The sequence below is a fragment of the Entelurus aequoreus genome, linkage group LG05, assembly GCF_033978785.1.
Source record: "Entelurus aequoreus isolate RoL-2023_Sb linkage group LG05, RoL_Eaeq_v1.1, whole genome shotgun sequence".
In the NCBI taxonomy this organism is placed as follows: domain Eukaryota; kingdom Metazoa; phylum Chordata; class Actinopteri; order Syngnathiformes; family Syngnathidae; genus Entelurus; species Entelurus aequoreus.
In genome coordinates, this window is record NC_084735.1 from 70,551,343 (window position 1) to 70,573,051 (window position 21,709).

The 21,709-nt window shown below is 37.3% G+C and overlaps 1 protein-coding gene across 3 annotated transcripts in view; it reads right to left on the reverse strand.

The window, feature by feature from the left end:
• Window positions 1-21,709, reverse strand: part of rad50 (RAD50 homolog, double strand break repair protein) — a 44,996-nt gene that overhangs the window by 4,097 nt on the left and 19,190 nt on the right. For 2 of the 3 annotated variants that reach the window (XM_062048781.1, XM_062048780.1), the window contains 17 exons: window positions 21,151-21,357; window positions 20,894-21,076; window positions 20,659-20,816; window positions 20,404-20,579; window positions 20,092-20,329; window positions 19,487-19,676; window positions 19,260-19,386; window positions 13,481-13,674; window positions 13,281-13,391; window positions 13,070-13,162; window positions 11,310-11,423; window positions 11,107-11,234; window positions 10,924-11,025; window positions 8,519-8,641; window positions 2,444-2,529; window positions 2,218-2,360; window positions 1,980-2,142 (listed from right to left, as the gene is read on the reverse strand). In XM_062048781.1, coding sequence (XP_061904765.1) covers window positions 1,980-2,142; window positions 2,218-2,360; window positions 2,444-2,529; window positions 8,519-8,641; window positions 10,924-11,025; window positions 11,107-11,234; window positions 11,310-11,423; window positions 13,070-13,162; window positions 13,281-13,391; window positions 13,481-13,674; window positions 19,260-19,386; window positions 19,487-19,676; window positions 20,092-20,329; window positions 20,404-20,579; window positions 20,659-20,816; window positions 20,894-21,076; window positions 21,151-21,357 — 2,536 coding nt within the window. The remainder of the gene's footprint in view (window positions 1-1,979; window positions 2,143-2,217; window positions 2,361-2,443; window positions 2,530-8,518; window positions 8,642-10,923; window positions 11,026-11,106; window positions 11,235-11,309; window positions 11,424-13,069; window positions 13,163-13,280; window positions 13,392-13,480; window positions 13,675-19,259; window positions 19,387-19,486; window positions 19,677-20,091; window positions 20,330-20,403; window positions 20,580-20,658; window positions 20,817-20,893; window positions 21,077-21,150; window positions 21,358-21,709) is intronic. The other variant, XM_062048782.1, reaches the window with a different exon arrangement.

Here is a 21,709-nt window from a genome sequence, read left to right on the forward strand (position 1 = left end):
GGAGATAGCGTTTTGCACTTTTCCCATCATGCTTTGTAATAGATTTAAATGGGTGTAATTCTGAGATTTTTTTTATGGTGCATGGACATTTTTTTTAAATAATATCCACATATTGTGTTTGTTATGTGTGACTATGTCTGTTGGCATTTTGTTTTGGTTTGACTCTTCTTTTTTTTTTTTTTGCACAATTGACTAGGGAAGGTTGTTTGCATTGAGTCATGTAAATAAATGCTTCGCTCAACTTCATTCAAAGTATAGCAAATGGTCAAAGACCTGAATTACTCATATCACCCGCAAGATGGAAACAACGCAGCATATAAATTGACTTTTAAAATGAATTGAAATCTTCCGGCGGCCAGATTCCTCATTAAACTCATGACGTCGCGCAAGCCAAATTTAAAACTCAGACGGGCCGCACATAACCCACGGGCCGCAGTTTGGACACCCCTGGCTTAGACGGATTGAGCGCTAGAGTGGCATTTGGACCACTAATCGCACACAGTGTTCTTTATCAGTCTTAATTTTAACCGTTACACATTATTGCATTTTTCAAAATGTTTAATTGAATCTCAGATGTAGTGTATTGCAGAGATCCAGCCATCTATCCATTTTCTACCGCTTGTCCCTTTTGGGCTATTGAACTAAATTGTTTCAGGGCCTCATTGTTTCAAATTTCCAAAAAGCTTCACTATTATTCTTATTTTGTATATTTCATAGAACCAACATCCTCTACAGTAGACATTTGCGTTTGGTCTACTTATTTTGTCAGTTACAGGAGGGCCTTTCTGTTTTTAAGGACCTTCTGCAAAAGCACTCCATTCTTTTTAAGAATTTGCTTCAAAAATGAGTCTCCCAAAAGTTTTTTTTGTAACTGAACTCACGGGCCACCAGCTGAATAGCCAAAATAATGAAACGAGATGACCTAAAAAAGAACTTTGAGAGACATTACTAGTATAATAACACTATCATTAAGCTGAATAAATGACTACTGGCTGCATCTGAAGTAAACAAGCTACAGCAATATCTTAGTTACATTAATCATATTACGAAAAAAAAGAAGAGGCCTTAAAAGGGTGCCTTGAGGAAGGTGCCTAGTCAGGTCTCTCCCAAAGTTTCTCATTGTTCCCATAGGGTTGAGCTTTTTCTTCAGCACAATTTCCCTCACATGATATTTGCACAACAAGTGTAGTTTGAATTTGAGGTACAGTAAAATAATGTGTACCAAAACATAAAACACATTTAATGATTATTTCAGGAGCAAAATGTTTATACCCAAACACTCAAAAATGATTTGAACACAAAGTGTCTCAAGTTTTTTAGTACATTTAAAATTTTAGATATTAAATTAGGAGGTGTGTTTATTCTGCCATTGGGGACCAATACAGTAGTTCGGTCACAAAGACATTCTGTGCCTGCCTGTGAGTCCCCATTCAGGGCAAGATTACTAATGAGCTGCAGCAGTCAATGAGACTTAAGTCTGTCACTGCTCCTAAACAGTAAATGTTGTGTTTCAACTTCTATGCTAGTGTTGGCTATGCTAGTTATTCTTTTTTTTTTGTTCTGGGTTCCACTTTCTGCTGTTTAAGGGGAAGAGGGCACAAGACTGAATGAACATTAATTACGTTGTGACAAGCCTGACTTTCGCGATAATGGACAGGGATGATCGCGCATAGACAAACACATTCACAGACACACACAGGATAACTGTAAATAAAGGTTGATTTTTCCATGGAGGATTACACTGAGCACCATTGCTTCCCTACTGTTAACTACGACGGTATCTTTTAATAGACATTTCCGCCACGTTTGATCGTGGTAATATATGCTGATGATCGATCACTATAATATAATTGCCCAGCCCTAGCTGCATTTAGACTTTTTTCAAGTCCACGCTTGCCTGGGGCTTCAAATGACCCTGGAAACAATTGAATTCAACATTTGATAACACAATCTTCCAGCACACAAAAACACAAGGATACTGTTTGTGTGTGTGTATGTGTGTACTGACTCCACAAGGGCGTGTGCCAACGACTCAATGTTCTCTCTATCCAGGTTGGTGGTAGGTTCATCTAGCGCGAGGATACCGCAATTTAGACAGAAGGTCTCAGCCAAGGCAAGACGGATAATGAGGGATGCCAGCACCTGCAGACATGACCACATAATCATGTCTATGCAGAAACAATCACAAGGCTAAGTATTTTTTTTTTGAAAAGTCACCTTTTGACCAGCACTGCAGCGTCCCCTCATATCCAAAGCCGTGTCTCCCTTCACCATAACAACTCGATAGTTGTAAACCCTTCGCTTTACTCCGGCAGAGGAGTTCTCATCCACGTCTGAGCGGATTTCCACATACTCGATGTCTGAGGAGAGTGTTAAAGACTGTGTTGTGGATGGATGGGAAAGAGAGTGCCATCTGCTGTACAACAAACAAAGGCTAACGTACCTTGACCTCTGTAGGTGCTGCGCCAAAGATCTCTTACGATTTTATTGATTTCATCCATCTTCATACTGTGGAACTTCATGATGGTTCTGAAAGGTTCGTACAGGAGCGTCGTAAATAACTCAAACCGACTCAAATTTTTGTGCATTAGAGTTATTCAGATCTTTTTTTTAGTAGTGCACATTTTGTAGGAAATTGTTACATTCTTATGGTACTTGCCTGATGATGCTGTAAACACATTGCACACTTAAGACTAAAGGATTCAGTTCTAGTCTTATCTTGGTTTACAAATTCTTAATTCAGTTTCATCCAACTTTGAAATAGCTTTTCAAAATAGTCCTGAAATATAAATGTGTCATTATATTTGTACGGCCTGCTAAAAAACTATTTAAAAAAAAAAAAAAAATGTATTCATTCAACCAGGGTGTACACAGCCTTCTGCCCGAGTGCAGCTTGGATAGGCTCCAGCAGTCACGTGACCCAGAGAGGGTCAAACGGTAGAAAATGGATGGATGGAAAACAAAAAGGGATGACATTTGTGTCACATTGATAGACGGTAAAGAAGCAGGTTGATTAGTGCGATAAAGACATCAAACTGGAAGTTGCTTTCCTGTGTGACAAGAAAAGTTTGACCAATAATCTTACTAACTGATGAGAATCACTAATGCGGTCTGAAACCTCCCACCCCACCCCCATTCGGATGCCCATATATGGCAAATGAGGATAGTCATGATGAGACGGGGGTAAAAAAAGGACTTCTGTCATCTATTTCAATCTGATTAGTTTCTATGACAGAAAGAAGTCCAGAAGCAGGACTTCTAGCAGCAAGTGTGGACATACTGTAAGGTAATCATCAAGACAATAATATATTTTTCCAACTTTGAAAGCAGTTTCAGATCAAGGTGTGGGTTGGATGACACCTTTTAAAAACGGGTGCCGTGAAATTGCAGCGTCACAGACACAGATACGCACAATCAAAATGTGGGATGTAACCGCAACTGTCTGCACACCAATTGCTTTCAACATAAAATAAACAATGTGTTTGAAGCTACACACGTAGGTTTCCAAACATAGGCACCGTCTCGTATTTGTTACGGCATTAATAGTGCAGAATATTTGTGGGACTATATATACTGTGTATATTATCTCTCTCTCTCTATACATATATATATATATATATGTATAAATATTTATTTCAATATATAGATAGATGTATACGTATATATATATATATATATATATATATATATATATATATATATATATATATATATATATATATATATATATATATATATATATATATATATATAATACTAATGTGACAAAACTAGGTCTTACACCCCTCATCTGTTGGAAGGCATTCCAGGTCTACTTTCTTGTAATCTTGATAATGCTGTCGAAACAGCTGATGAACCAGGTGACTCATCTAATACGAATGAGGGGGGAAATATCGTATGTATTATCGACCAATGGCAATTATAAAAAAAATCAACCAATAGAATTAGTCGATGATAATAAAGACTTATCATCTTTGAGTTTGTCGCTGGTCTCTCTGTTGTGGCTTCTGCTACTGCCTGGCTCCTCAACCCCTTCACTCCCCTACAGTATGTTCGCATATTTGTGATGTCATGATACAGTGCGCGGTCTGTTGTGTACAGAGAAAAGCATCACGGCACAGCAGTCACCAGTGTGGGCTTTCCTTACCATGTCGGAAGAAGACATTTCACAAGTAGTATGACAAACATGTTCTGAAGAAATTAAACAAGGAGGGTTAAAGACGAGCTTCAACACAATAACATCTGATAAGTCTCCTTAAATATAACTGTAGGGAAAATTTATGGAAGCAGTAGAAAGCTGCCTGTGCCGTTTAGCCGAGACCTACCATCGATGATTGCATCAAACGTAAAGCCACTGATGAGCAAGCGTTTGATAAGAGGCACCAGTTAGAAGGGAAAGGACATGATGACAAAATGAGTATTTGTCTACTGTATGTTTAACGTCATGGTTCATCTGGAGGCACCGGTAACTTTTATGATTTCTTAGTGTAAAACATGCACTTCATCATTCCTTTATGTTCTACAATTGATTCATATTGCTTTATTATACTGTCAAGGACAAATATAATGTTATTTTTGTCAAACAAAAAAAGATGTGACTCCGCTTGTTTCGGCAATGTTGAATCATATCAGCTTAGTTCTATTGGCCTCATTTATATATGTTGAATATATAGTTATTTTAATTTTATGAAACATATTCAGAATGTTTGAGATGCTTTTTGTCTATCAATTCAATAATTGAAAAGTTGAAATATCAATACATTTCAAAAGTGTTTGGCTCTACGTAATGATTCTAATTGTTTGCATGGGTCAGAATTATAGAAGGAAGTTTTTTTTTATACTGAAATGATTAAGTTAAAAAATATATCAGTTGAAATTGTTATCCCTACAATGAACGTGTGTATTTTTTGTTAGTGTATGCATACATTTTGGGCAAAATCGTGAATTGTTAAAATAATTTATTCCGACAAAATCCTGTGTAAATGTACCGGTATATACATCATTTTTTTATAATTGAGTAGAACTATACTGCATCAATATTCTGGTTACTGTATACAGATGAAACTCAATAAAATTTAATATTGTGTAAAGGTCCATTAATTTCAGCAATTTAACTTCAAATGTGAAACTAAAAAGTAGCAAGAAACACATCAATAATGAATAAAGCAAAACATGTTCTCGACCAAAAATCACTTCATATTCTCTATTGCTCACTAGTGTGACCATATCTGAGTTAGTGTGTAGAAATATGGGGAAACAACTACAAATGTGCGCTTCATTCACTAACTGTGTTACAAAAAAGTTCAATTAGAATAATACATAATGTTGGATATAGAAAACATACAAACCTTTTATTTATTAAATCACAATTATTGAAATTCAACGATTTGGTGCATGTGCAAACAGCTAAAATTATGTACAATGCAAACTATAACCTGCTACCAAAGAATGTACAGCAATTCCTTTCAACAAAAGAGGAGAAATATCACCTTAGAGGAAAATCTAATTTAAAACATCTGTATGCTCGTACAACACTTAAAACTTTAAGTATATCAGTAGGTGGAATTAAATTATGGAACGGATTAACCAAAGAAATCAAACAAAGCACCAATATGACTCAGTTTAAGAGACAATTCAAACTACAAGTGTTCACAAAGTACACAGAACAAGAATTATGATGAACATCTTGAACCCTTTTTAAAATTGCTATGGTATGAAAAGGGGTAAGATTAAATAAGCTCTGCTTCTTCCTACTCCTTTTCGGACGTGCTGTAATGAAACAACTGGAACTGTGTGATGCATTACATTGTATCGTATGCATGTTTGAAATAAACTGAAACTAAATAGCTAAACTAACATTTGATATAAACTCATTACAAGCAAAGTGAAATATGTCAGGCTTTTATTTGTTATAATTTTAAAGAGCATGGTTTACTGTTTTTGAAAACCCTACATTTTCTGAAAATTTCATTTTGAGGTTTTTTTTTTTTTAGCTGTAAGCCATATTCATCAACAATATATCAAAATAAGTCTTGAAAAATAATGAGTTACATGTTAAAGCCTATTGAATTTATTAGTTTTTGTAAGTCTAATTGCAGGTATAAACAAATCTTTGTACAATATTCAAATTTCTTTGACTTTCAACTGTATAGTTACATAAAAAGAGGTAAAATATTAGAAAACACATCTCATGCAGTTCAGTAATCCCAATTGTTTCTTTTATATTAAAACTGTTTGTCAATGCCGTAAAAAAGTAAAATAGCAAGTTGAGACAGAATGGCAGACAATTAACTTGAATACTGAATTAATGCTGCTTTTTACTGCAATATGTATTAGTTTAGTTTGGATTATTTTTGACACACGCAGAAAAGGTTGAAGCAAAGTTTTGTCAAGCAATGTGAATGTATATTTGATTACCTTGCACAAGAAACTGTTATTGGCTCTCTTGCCTTTCAGCGAACCTTCACTTCCCATATTTTTCTACTACCTGGATTGTGGGAAACATACGCAATTGCTTCCCACATTTTTTGCGAGTAGCGCATCCCCATGCCGCACAACAGGGCATTTTTACACGGCAAACACTCTTCAATTAAAATACATGTATAATGAGGAAGTGCAGTGTCGCTTAGCTGCGGCTTCAAACTGGTACTTAACATGGCGCCCTGTAGTCACGTAAGTGCCTTTGGACCAATCATTGAGGAGATCGCTTGAAACTGGGTTGTCCATACTCTCTTATACACGACTGAGAGATAGATGTGGACTGCAGGTTGACTAGAAGTGTGTGCCTCATGCTGTTGTTTAAAAAATGATGCTGGCAAGTGATAGCACAAGAAGACCAAAACTTTGGTGTGAATTATTGAGACTATACAACATTACACACGCCTCTTAAAAATCTGTCAGACTGCATGATGCATTGTCGGCGCATTATGGCTCCCGTAGTCAGGAGACCTGCTGAGTAATACGTACCATGCGTCAACATACCGGTAATATTATGGTGTTTGTGTGGAGGGACCCCCAAATGACACCTGATAAGAAACATGAGCAAGAAGATGACCTGCTCCAAGTGAAAAAGACCAGAGTTTCCGAGGGAACAAAGCGAGATGGCCACAGAGAACAAAATTAAACAATGGGTTATTGAACAGAGAGTAGCAGGTAACAGCATCTCTATTCGACTCAAGGCAACAGCAGTAGCACGTGACATGAAGATCAACAACTTTGGAGGACGTCCTTTTTGGTGCTTCCGTTTTATCAAAAGGCGTCGTCTCTCCATCCGCATAAGAACTACCACATTAGCAGCAACTGCCAAAGAATTACGAAGAAAAGCTGGTCATTTTCTGTATCTACTCCAAAAACAAGATCACTGAAAAGAAGATCCGGCAAGAGCACATCACCAACATGGACGACGACCCACTCACTTTTGACCTCGCCGTGAACTGTACTGTCAAGAGAAAAGGGACCAGTACCGTATCAATACGCACCACCGGGAACGAGAAGTCCTCCCTCTTTCACTGTAGTTCTCGGTTGCCAGGCTGATGGCCAGAAACTATTACCGATGGTCATTTTCAAGAGGAAGACTTTGCTGAAAGAAAAGTATCCGGCTGGCGTCATCATCAAGGCTAACAGAAAGGGCTGGATGGACGAGGACAAGATGGGTGAGTGGCTGAGAGAAGTTTATGTCAAGAGACGGGCCGGCTTTTTCCACAAATATCCGTCCCTATTGATCCATGACTCCATGCGCGCGTATCTCACCGATACTGTCAAAACCCAAGTGAAGCAAACCAATTCGGAGATGGTCATCATTCCGGGTGGATTAAGCAAAGAACTCAAACTGCTGAATATTGGTGTCAACAGGTCATTCAAAGTTAAATTATGAGCTGCGTGGGAGCACATTCACCAAGACAAGGATGCAACGACGGGCGAGTTATGCCACTATCTGCCAATGGATTGTGGAGGCCAAGACTAAGGCATCAGTCTCAAGTGTTGTCCGAACTTTCACAAAGGCCGGAATAATGACTTAATAGCTATTTAACACAATGCTGACTCGGATGACAAGGAACGAGGGATTTGGGCATACTTGATGCCGAAATCGCCCAACAGACACTGAGACGGAGATTTTGAAGGATTTGGCGAAGAGGAATGAACTGAAAAAGTGAGTGTACTGTTCTGTATGTTGTGTGTCACAACTGAAAATGTTATTTTATTATTGAGTTATTGTGAATGGGTCAAATAAAGTTTGACTTTGTTTTGCTTAATGCGCCTTATGTATGAAAATGTATCACAATAGACACGTTTGTCAACAGTGTGCCTTCTAATTCAGTGCGCTTTATAGTCCGACAAATACGATAATTTGAATCTTTTGATGACAGGTTTAAAGCACATGCTATTGTTCAGGAATCCAGGGATAATGCTGTAAAAAAGTTGCAGAAAATCACTTAAATGAAGCTAAAACCTGTATTAATAATGTATCTGTTTTTAGTTTAAACAACTTTTATTTTCTGTGCATCAGTCAAACACTCACTGATCGAGGGCTTTGTAGTAGAGATCCAGGTCTTTGATGACCAGTTCCGTCGTCCGCATTGTGATCATCTTGTTTTTGTACAGCTCGTCCGCTTTTCCATACTGATCTTCCCGCAGCTCTTTTCTGAAAGTAATTTTAATCATGTGAGTAAAAGCTTTACCTTCAAGGGGAACTGCACTTTCTTGGAATTTTGCATATCCTTCACGATCATTATGAGAAACAAGAACACACATGTATTTTTTTTTTAAAGACTCTAAAGATGATAAAAAAATTGCTTGGATTTTACTGACGTCATGTCCGGCTCACATCCCACCCATTAAATATGCGTGGTGGTCAAGCTAACTATGTTTTCAATGGGAACTCGGTGCCATTTAGCATTTATCGAAGAAAAACTGCCCTATGCTTGTGTTATTTTCGGATGTACGAATCTTTCAAATTGCGAAGAGAATAAAAGTTTTTTCAAAGTTCCTCAAGAGGTAATCAAAAAGGGCGGAAGAGTGTAACATTTTACGAAACCACGAGAAATGCAGCACACACTCCAGTCCAAGGGAGCAGTCGAAGTATGCATGAGTTTGCAGTGATCACTTTGTTAAAGGTTTGTTTGATATACTTTTAATGTTTAATATTTTTTATTTAAGTATTATCTTGATATCATTTGTATTTCTTAAACATACGTTTGCTACAAGTGTTTCGAAAAACATCAACTCAGCGGGTCTACATAAAAGAAAGCAAATGTGAGCAAAACCTAAAAGAGTTAAGAAGCTTTTACCAAAGGCAACAATCATAAATTAAGCTTTCAGCACATACACAATGTTGACATCTATTGTTGTATTATTTATCATTATATTGATAAAGACGAGAAAAACATGTTAAACGTTAACGGCGTGTGTAATAGCAACAAACATGGCAGTAAACGCAAAGTTAAATCATGAAATGCAACCTTAACTGAGCAAAAACGATGCATACTTCTTGATACCAATTTCCTTGAGCCAGCCCCACAGAAAGAAGTTGTAGACTTCCATGCTTTTCCAACTTTCCATCTGTTTTATTGTGTAGCATGGCATCTGGAGCACAATAGTTTGATATTTCTGGGAACTTGGCCGACGTATAATCCTCGATATCACTCGACAAATCTTTTTTTGATAAAACATAGGGATCTATACCATTGCATAGTTTAATGTTTTGCTCGTATCTGCATTTTGAAGGAATATTTAAGCCTCTTTTGTACTCAGATAGTTGACGTGCTGCCTGCTGTACAACAGCCATCTTGGCTTAGTGGACCACCACTGGTTTTCACTTCAGGGGAAGAAGTCATGTGTCCGAATACAAACAATTGGAAGTCAACACTGTAGCTTTCAAAGCCCTCAAAAAAACTTCAAAGCCCTCCATCAACGTTTTACGGACACGCTGCAAGTATATACATATTGTAGTAACAGACATACTCATTACAATATGTAATATGTACAATATTTACCACATTTTGGTCATTTTATGCAATACCTGAACTTATTTCCTCAGCCCATTTATTTCTGTTTTCAAAGCAGCGTACTTCCACCTTCCGACAACAAATATGTGTTCCTACTTGCGGAAACAAACAAGTGTGTGTTTCAATCATGGCAGACTTAGTAACAGACAACGTAGACAACTATTTTTGGACAAATGAGGATTCACAACATTATCTTTTTGAACATGAATATACAGAGGATGAACTGCTGGTTGTATAAGCGAGCATGAAGAGAGGGTGAAACATTGCAGCATACGGAAGCAAAGAGAGTGAGGTCGGCGCTGTAAATATGAAATTTGGAGCAAAGCTATGCAGACATAAATGGTGTGCTTAGCTAAAATCCACTCGAAAAAAATGTCCACAGCCAGCTTGTCCAAACAGAGAACTGTCCATCGAGTGAGTCACTATAATATTGATCATGATAGATGCAGCACGTCGTGCTTGTTAATACAACTACATTACATACACTGTTGAGCTAGTACTGTACTATGATTGTTCATGTTTTTCAGTCGGTAAACAGATTGGTGTCCTATCGCATTGTGTTGTGCATTACAAAAACAAAAGCCATTCAGCTGTTGAAGCAGAACCTAGCTTACGGCAAATGCTAGATAAACAGTTTGTCAATGTTCACTCTTACAATAATAATGTCGCTAAAGCTTGGTTATTATACAGTTACAGAACATATTGTTGGTGGTTTTTGGTTACATTTTCAAAGTGATTTATAGGCAGAAAGGAGTAATACCATTAGCTGCATTGCTAGAACGAGACGTTTAGAATGCAAAAAACCCCAAAACATTTTGTCTTCTTGTGTCTCATAAGGATTGCGAATGATATGCAAAATTCCAAAAAAGTGTAGTTCCCCTTTAACTACAGACTGCTAAGATGCTTTGGACAAGCTTACTTGTAATGCAGCAACTCCTCCTCAAAGCCTTTCTGCCGGCCGAGTGCAATGCTGCGGTTCTTCTTTAAGTCCTCAAGCTTGCGCTCAGCTTCGCGTCGTTCTCTGTTTGAGAGCACAAGAAGAGGTGAGAATGTTGAGATGAACAGCACTAGCAATGTGGTTGTGGATGGATTGAGCTCTTACTGGCGTAGCTGCATCACTTGCATGTTGCCCATGTCTTTGCAAAGGGACTCCCGCTTAGCCACTATGTCTTTAAGCTCCTCCTCGCGCTTCCTGAGGGTCAAGTTGTCTTGTAACCAGCGCTCCTGGACCTTTTTGAAAATATACTCAAGTTAAACCTCAAATGGACAACTCTTCCAGAGAAATATTCCTCTATGATATGTTACCTTTTGAGTGTCAATGTCCTGTCGGATATTTCCAATCTCTTTGTTAATCTTCTCTTTGTGTCTTTCAGCCTCGTGGAGCTGTGTGTTGGTGTCTTGGAGCTCTGACTCCTTTTGCTGCAACGACACTTGATATTAGAGATCCCGATCATGGGATTGGATCGGGGCCAATTGCATTTTTTAACTGATCGACAATTGGCTGATGAGATCTTTACTACAGCTGTGTCCCAGTGTTTACATGAGTAAAGATAGTACTCACGTGAAATATTTCATTAAAAGGGATGCACGCTCAGGGAGACAGTTACATTACCATGTTTTCTGAGTCCCTCTATTTGCAAACTTTTCGATTGACACATTTTTAGATCGAGCCACATATGCCTTCGTGCACGAACCATGTCTCTGTGTACAAACGCTACATTGAGTCTGCCAGGAAAACGCATCATTGGGCGCCTCATTGCAGCACTCACGTTCTGCCTTCCTAGTTATGTCTCAGGGCTTCAGTGTGTGTGCCTTTTGTGTTTTTTTTTCACCTATTAAAAAGTTTTATCCTTTTTGCTAACTCGATATGAGTCCCAAAAAGCCAACAGACCAGCTTGGCAAAAATGAGGGAATCGCTGTGGATACAAAAAATAGACTATTTTCAAAGAGTGCAATGGCGCTCACAAGTATAGAAAAATTACGAGACAAGCTTCGTACTACAGCAAGTTTTAATTGTGAAAAGACTGGACAATTCTGGAAAACGATGCCAAAGCAGACCTATTGCACAGGTAGGGAACATTTCCTCTTCTTTCCTCTCCAGCAGCACACAGGAAAACAACCGGAGGAGGGGGCTCTCTCTCGCTGTCAACTGTTTTTTCCCCTAAGCTCCTCGTTAATGTTAATATAAGTGGATTTTACTTTTTTAAATGTTTATTATTGTAGTGATATGGTTGTTATAATTATAGGCTTTTGTGATTTCTGATCGGTTTCTGTGTGTGTGTGTTGGCAGGGCAGCGCATACAGCACAGTTGTTTTTATTAAATAGAAATTTGATCCATCACCTCCTTGTTTATTGTTTGATTCACAGTACTGCAAGCACTTCATATGGTGTTCAAAGTGCACAATGCTTCACTAAAATAGAAACTATTGTCAAGGCTGGAACCGATTATTCATGCTTTTATTGTTTCTTACGGGGAACTCTTCTTCACGATACAAACTTTTCAATTTACAAACCTTGTCCAAGAACCAATTACGTTTGTAAATCGAGGTTTTGCTGCACATTTCCATATTCCTTGTTACACATATGCAGGAGGTGTGTGCGTGAATTCCAGGTTGCATGTCTTGCCAGAACACGGCTCAAACTGGAGAGCAAGCTGCAACAAGTGTGACGTTTAGGAGCCATTTCTAAGATACTAATATTCTTTGCCTTTTTTAGTTACTGTGCACTAACCACTTTATTTAGTTAAAAATATGTATGTAGCATTCAATATCACAAATTTAATACATCATCTGATTTACAACTACACTAGAAAATTCCACATTTAATTAGAAAAACTTTATACAAATGTTTTATTGTGTTTAGTTACCTGCTATAAAATATTTTTTGTTCTATGATTTATTGTCCAAGTATTGGATCAGGATTTAAAACCAAATCAGATCTGAGAACAAAAAATCTGATTAAAGGCCAAAAATGTTGATCAGGACACCCCTACTTTGATATATTTGCTTACATTGAAGACATTGACGGTCCTTGTGAGTCAGTGCAAAAGAAGCAACCAATTTACCTCTTTATATTCATCTTTGCCTTCATCCACGTACTTGCTGATGTCCCTTTCCAAGATGGCAATGGTCTTTATTTTCTCTTTGATATCGTTGATCTGCCAGTGACAAAGCAGTAACAAGATTACTTACATGGAAAGGCAGTAGAGTAGGAATAGTGTTGCAGTTGGATTTGACTTTCTAACAAAAAGGCAGAGTGATTTAACATGCTTTCACCTTCTCCTGCCCTTCCTCATGCTTCTGTCTTTTGCGCTCCATCAGCTCCTGTTTCTCCTGCTGCAGCTTTTCCAGGGTGGAGGACAATGGGAGCAGCTGTTCCTTGGCCTCCTGGTTGGGCGATAGACAAAAACATGACATTTAATTTCCCACATTAGGCAGTCTTGAAATTCAGTGAAAAATTGCATCGTCACAATTACCCGAATGTCTCTGGTTAAGGCTTGGATCTCGGCAGTGAAATCAACACACTGTTCCTCCAGCTGCTGCTGTTTTTGCATATCGCTGCTCAACTGGAGTTTCTCTGCTCTGGTCTCGTTCACAGAACTCTTCAGCACTTGAATTTGATCCTGTTGGTCTTGAATCAGCTTACGTTTCAGCTCTATCTTGCTGGAAGCTGCAAGGTAAATAAATGTATGCAACGGCAGTATCACACAAAAGTGAGACCCATACCTCACATTTTAGCAAAACATAGTTTTTATACAGTATGTCATCTCAAGGAACAACATTATAGAATTTAAATTTAATTATACTATAGGGTAATCAGTGTACATATTAGGGGTGGGAAAAAAATCGATTCGAATTAGAATCGCGATTCTCACGTTGTGCGATTCAGAATTGATTCTCATTTTTTAAAAATCGATTCTTTATTTATTTTTATTCCATCCATCCATTTTCTACCGCTTATTCCCTTCAGGGTCGCGGGGGGCGCTGGAGCCTATCTCAGCTACAATCGGGCGGAAGGCAAAAAATTATTTTAATTTTTTTAAATTAATCAATCCAACAAAACAATACACAGCAATACCATAACCATGCAATCCAATTCCAAAACCAAACCCGACCCAGCAACACTCAGAACTGCAATAAACAGAGCAATTGAGAGGAGACACAAACATGACACAGAACAAAGTAGTGAAACAAAAATGAATATTGTCAACAACAGTATCAATATTAGTTACAATTTCAACATAGCAGTGATTAAAAATCCCTCATTGACATTATCATTAGACATTTATAAAAAAAAAAAAAAGAACAATAGTGTCACAGTGGCTTACACTTGCATCGCATCTCATAAGCAGTGTTGGGTTAGTTACTGAAAACCAGTAACTAGTTACAGTTACTATATTTCAAAAGTAACTCAGTTAATAACTCAGTCACTTACACCAAAAAGTAATGCGTTACTGTGAAAAGTAACTATTTAGTTACTTCTTTTTTTAAAGCTCCCATTAATGCCCTTTTAGCCTTCATGTCAGTACTGTTATTACACTGGAGAATAATACAATCTGTTGATCAACTTGACATGCATTTGCATCACTGAACTCTGCTAAGCAATGTGGTCTACATACAACACACAAAGACAAAGATATGTTTCAAAGGGCCAACTTATTTCGGGCCAGAACAAATTGACAAAACTATTTTAAATAGCTGCAACATAACATACATAAGTAACAAACAGCATAATAACAACATAGCTGTAAACCAAATAAATACTTTAACTTTATTTTTACATACCAAAGCCTAACCAGGCGTTTTTTCTCTCAAAGAATTCTGAAATAAAATCATGTCTGAAGCCCAGAACACTCTACACATTTCCCCAGTTTTTGTTTAGAGATAAGGAAATATTGGCCTGGCCCACTAGGATCCCTCTTTATGTTTGTGAACTTTATATTCTATACATTTAGAGTGATGTGATAATCAAACACTCTAAAAGTCTAGAATGAAAGAGTATATAAGAGAATTGACAGTGTGTGTACTATAATTCATAATAACATTGATTTTGATTCAATATTATGTTTTGAGCAATGACAGTTTGAAAGAAAAAAACCCAACTTTGTTTTATTAGTCAACATTGCAACTTTTTCTAAATTACATTTCACCTTTAAGATTTTTTATTTCAATTTTGTTATATTTTTGTTTACTTTAATAGTATTTTTAGAATGTGCTGTGGGCCTGTAAAACATTAGCTGTGGGCCGCAAATGGCCTCCGGGGCACACTTTTGACACCCCTGCTATAGATAATAAAAAATTAAATCTGATAAATCTATCCATAAAAAGCTGAGCCTGGCAACGCATGCGTGTTAACAACTCTCTTGCTCTCTCTGTCTCCGCCCCTCCCTCACGAATGCTGCTGCGTGCACTCCTCCCCTCCCTCCCCTTCCCACACCCAGACACACACACAGCGCGCCTCCTCCGTGTGACACAAGAGATTCAGAAGAACGACACCGCAGCGCTGCCACAAAACACACTCAGATCTTCTGTTTCTAGCCGATACTACATAAAAAGTAACGTAAAATAACGCAGTAACGCATCATGTAGTAACGGTAACTGAGTTACTGAATATAAAAAATAACGCGTTACATTACTAGTTACCGCCGAAACTAACGGCGTTACAGTAACGCGTTACAAAGTAACGCGTTAGTCCCAAAACGGCTCATAAGCTTGACAACACACTGTGTCCAATATTTTCACAAAGATAAAATAAGTCATATTTTTGGTTCATTTAATAGTTTAAACAAATTTACATTATTGCAATCAGTTGATAAAACATTGTCCTTTAAAATTATAAAAGTTTTTTACAAAAATATACTACTCTGCTTGCATGTCAGCAGACTGGGGTAGATCCTGCTGAAATCCTATGTATTGAATGAATAGAGAATCCTTTTGAATCTTGGCAAAAATCTAAGCCACATGATTATCAAATGTAATAGGAAAATTAATTCATACTGACCAAACTGGCTTCATGGAAGGTCGACAATCTTCAGACAATACAAGGAAATTGTTTAATGTTATTTACTATGCTAGAAGTCTCCCTTATCCCACAGCAGTATATACTGTTGATGCGGAGAAGGCATACGACCGCATAAACTGGACATTTATGTTTTGCACATTACGTAAATTTGGATTTGGAGATCATTTTATACAATGGATTAAGATGCTTTATACAAGGCCCATTGCATCAGTCAAAACCAATAATCATATTCCAGAACCTTTTTCGTTAAAAAGAGGAGTAAAACAGGGATGTCCTGCATCTGGATTATCATTTAATTTGGTTATTGAACCCTTAGCTGCAAAAATAAGAAGTGAAATGAATATTCATGGTATAAAAATTGGCTCTCAGTATAATAAGCTATCGATGTATTGTGACGACATAATTCTCTACCTGTCACATGTTAACTCATCTCTTCACTATATTAATAATGTCATCACTGAATATGGCTGTTTATCAGGGTATAAAGTCAATTGGGACAAATGTGACATATTACCACTTAATAAACACTGCAAGAAATCACAAGTTCAGAACTCCAAAATTAAATGGAAAGAGGCAGAAATCATATATCTAGGACTACACATTACACCAAACCTTTATACAAGCATAGATCTAAATCTTAAACATTTAAAAAATAAGATAGAATCCAAAATGGAACGCTGGTCACGTCTCCAAATTATCACTTTGGGGTCGGGTGAACATAGTAAAAATGAGTATACTGCCAGTAGTTAATTATATACTGAAAATGATGCCTGTCCTAATTAATAAAAGTCGGTTTAAGAAAATACATACAATGATATCACATTTTATATGGTGTGGAAAGAAGGCCAGTTGTTCATACTTAAGGTTGTCTTGCACACAAGACAAAGGAGGACTACAATTACCAAACTTCTTACATTATTATATCGCCTTCGGTTGTGAACAAGCAAGCCACTTACTTCATTCTTCTGCAGATAAGGACTGGATCAACATAGAAAAAAATATGTTAATGAATTTGGACATTGATGTGGGGAGTTTATATTATATTTAAAAAATACCTAATGAATTGAGGCAGAGCCCAATAGAAGCCAAGCCACCTTTAACATTCTAAAACTGTGTCAGAAAATACTAGGAATCAAGTCAATGACATCTGTAAATCAACCGCTTTGGTACAATCTTAATATCACAATTAACAAAAATGTGGTTAAATGGACAACATGGAAAGACAGAGGTATTACTAAACCTCATCATATTATTAATAAAAACTCTTTTAAACCGTTCAATTATTTAGTTGATCAGTATAATGTACCCAGAAATCATTTTTTTAAATATATCTCTTTAAAACACGCTGTAAATAAATGCATATCCTCTGAAAGTATGTCTTTAAATAGCCATGAACTGGAAGATGCACTTTTTAATCAAGATACATTTAAGAAATTAATTAAACTATTTTATGGAATAATAAATGAACACCACTCTAAAAATGCAAATGATGCATGTGTTGGGAAATGGATGAAGGACTTAAACATTTTAGATGAAAGAGACATATCATGGAATGATATTTGGAAAAATGCCAATTAGCCCTTTAGAAGCATTAAAGATAAACTGACTCAATTTAAGATATTGAATAGATTGTATTTTACATCTTCTCCGCTGTTTAAAATTGGTGTAGTAGATAGCAAGTTATGTATGAAGTGTTGGGCAGCCGAGGCAACTCTTGTTCATTTATTGTGGGAATGTCAGAGAATAAAAGAGTTATGGGTGAAAACACAAAAGAAGCAATCACAGTCCTTAATATAAATATCCCAATGACACTGCAAACTTGTATTCTTGGGGATCTACATCAATTTAGTAACGTGTCATCAAAGAGTAAAAATGCATTTCTTTCAATATGCATAATAACAAAAAGGGTAACATTAAAAAAATGGATACATGTTGATAGTCCAACTCATACTGACTGGTACACACAAGCTATGGAGATGATATCAGTAGAAAAAACTGCATTTAGTTTAGATAATAATGAGTCATATATTGGAATATGGGATCCATTATTTAAATTTGTTTTAACTATTAAATGAACCAAAATATGACTTATATCATTGTGGAAAATATTGGACACAATGTGTTGTCAAGTTTATGAGATGCGATGCAAGTGTAAGCCACTGTGACACTATTGTTCTTTTTTTTCTTTTTTTATTAATGTTTGTAATGATAATATCAATGAGGGATTTTTAATCACTGCTATGTTGAAATTGCAACTAATATTGATACTGTTGTTGATAATATTAATTTTTGTCTCACTACTTTTAGATTGTTCCGTTTCATGTTTGTGTGTCCTCAATTGCTCTCAATTGCTCTGTTTATTGCTATTCTGAATGTTGCTGGGTCGGGTTTGGTTTTGAAATTGTATTGCATTATTATGGTATTGTTGTGTATTGTTTTCATTAAAAAAATAAATTAATAAATTAAAAAAAAAAAGTTTTTGAATCGAGAATCGGAAAAAAAAAAATCGATTTTGAATCGAATCGTGACCCCAAGAATCGATTTTGAATCGAATCGTGGGACACCTAAAGATTCACAGCCCTAGTACATATATATATATATATATATATATATATATATATATATATATATATATATATATATATATATATATATATATATATATATATATATATATATATATATATATATATATATATATATATATATATATATATATACATATATATGTATACTATCTGCTGAAAATGACTCAACAACAAAACTATATGTGTCTTAATAGATGGCAAATAAGTGACTATAAAGATAATTGTGTCTTTTCTACAGATAAAGCAGTGCTATTGTGCTGCTTCCGTGACTCAGTCATAAGCGGAAGAAAATGGAATGGGACCTATGCAGCTCTGGTAAATTTCATGCCCAGGAGGATTAAGGCGGTACTAGAGTTCACTTTAAATATTCACATTCTGAACACAATTTGGACATGTCCACTGTGAAGTGTATTTACTTGAGTTCCCAGCTATTGAGACAACAATGGCAGTGTAAGTTGACTGAGTAATCTTTGCTGCTAAATCGATCTACTTTAAAATATCACCTAAGTAACATGTCTATGGTATTGTCCCTTGAGAAGATACTGAAATGTGAGAGTGTACACACCTTAGTGAGGTATTGTACCAACATTGGATCAAACAATCGCTATACATCGTACATGTTGGCTATGCAGTTAGCGGACTTACTGGTGTCTAGCTTCAGCTGAGTTTCCTGCTTCTCCTGGCTGACTTGCTGAATGGTTCTGGTCAGGTCTACACCCTGGAGTTTAGCTGCATTCTGAGCAATTTTCCTCTCTACTTCCTTTAGGTCCATCTAGGAAAAAAACAATTGTGGATGACAGGGAGGCTTGCAAAGTTAATAGTGAGTGTTTATGACACCAGAATTATAGGAATGTATCTTTTTTTAAAACTACCAGAAATCTGTCCATGAGTGAGATGTCCTGCAAACAAGCTTTGGCGGTTTCCTCCTCGGACATCAGCATCGCAAGTAGAGTGTCCTGCTCCTCTGCGTCAGATTTTAGCCTCTCGATATCTCTGTTCACATTCTGCAGGCGATTTCTTAGCTCTGGTAACTCCTTCTCTTGCAACTGTACAATGGACTGCCTGTGAAGACAGATAAATATTGTATTGTGAATCAAATAATGCATATATTCAGGAACACAGTATACATTATTGTTCAGATTCACTGTTTTTCAAGCTGCTATTTCAGAAAAGGGCACAGCAGCAATATTTGGTTGTTTTATAATAATCTCACGCCATCTAGTGGCACAAACATGAGGCAACCTGCACTGCTTCTTTCTGAGAATGATGTCCCTAAAATTGTGTTTACTTTATTTAGTTTCTTAACATTTTTGGTATAGCTGTGGTACTTAAGTGTCTCGTAAGTGTATGCAATCTACATGTGCACTAATGGTTTTAAAGCTAAAATGATTTAGTGACAAAAACAATATGTTTTCAACAGCAATCCTTAGAGAGTATTCCTGTAAACCTATAAACAGAAGAACAAATGTTGTTATACCGGACAGGTCTTAGAGTCATCATCTCATCTTTTCGCCTCTCCTTCTTCTTAAGGTCCTGTTCAGTGTTCTTCAGCTTATCTGGAACTAGACGCAGTTTGGACTGCATGTCACTGATGACGTCCTGCAGGTCGGACTCAGAGGGAAAGGTCCGCTGGCATACGGGACAGCAGGGTTCCCTCTCTTCGGTCAGCTGACTGATGAACTGGGTGTAGACAGCAGTGGCTCCGGCTAGCATGGCTGGAAAAAGACAAAGAGAAGTCCCACTTATTTCCTCTATTCTATTCTGTTGGTTTTAGGTTTGGCACTCTAACCTCTTTGTTTGGATATCTTTTCCAGGTCTTCTTGCACTTTGCACAGGTCCTGCTCCAGATCTTGACTGCCACACACTTCGAAGAACTTTTCTTCATCAGCCATCAACAGTTGCTCTTTCTTACGCAGCTCGGCAGCGATGTGGCTTTTATTCTGCTCGCTTGATGCCAGGTCCTTGCTGAGAATTGTAAAATAACAACAGCTCTGTCAGGACAAAGGCAACACGCGCTCCACTCATCTATTATTGGATCACGCACTTGATTTTGGCCAGTTTGGCCCTGGTGCTGTTTATTTCTTTTGACTTGGCGTAGAGCCAGTCCTCCAGCTCTCTTACGTTTGGGAAATGGCCCAGCAACGACACCAGATCGCTGCTGTGGCGGGACTTGATCTTGCGTACCTGCTCCTCTTTTTCTTTCTGCCGCACCAAAAAAGGAATGTTAGGAGAGAAATTAAGGAAGACACGTGGACCCACGCTAGCATTGACAACAAAACCTTATCCTTTGTCAACATGTCCATCTGTGTGCGCGCAGAGGTGTGCATGTTCAGCAAGCCCATCTCTTGGTCCAGCTGTCTCTGTGAGCGGTCCATTTCAGCCTTTTCTCTCTGGAGCTCCGCCACCTCTGCCTTTAACTCTTCTACATTTGACATATGCAGGGCCCTCTGCAGATCACCCTCCTAAAAAAAGAAAAGTACAAATTAGCCTCAGGTATGTTGTAATGTTGAATACACATAGCGCCTTGTACACTCACCACTTTCACCAGCTCGTTTTCCAGATCCTGCATTCTGCTGGACGAACCTTCCAGTCTCTGCAGCTCAGCGCGGACATTTCGGAGCTCTTGCTGCTTCTTTTCCTGCAGGTCTCTTTTCAGCTCTACTGTCCGCTCCAGACCAGTCTTCTTGTGTCTGATTTCATCAATGGACTGTTGTTTCTGCTGCTCCTTTTCGTGCAAGTCTGCCTGTGTCAAGGAATGAAGACACGATGAGCAGCACAACCAACAAAAGACTCATGTATTCTAATCGTATTTCCTTGTGAGTATGGTATGACCAGTGTTGGGTTAGTTACTGAAAACCAGTAACTAGTTATAGTTACTTCATTTCAAAAGTAACTCAGTTACTAACTCAGTTACTTACACCAAAAAGTAATGCGTTATTTTGAAAAGTAACTATTTAGTTACTTCTTTTTTTTTAAAGCTCCCATTAATGCCTTTTAGCCTTCATTTCAGTACTGTTATTGCACTGCAGAATAATACAATGTGTTGATCAACTTGACATGCATTTGCATCACTGAACTCTGCTAAGCAATGTGGT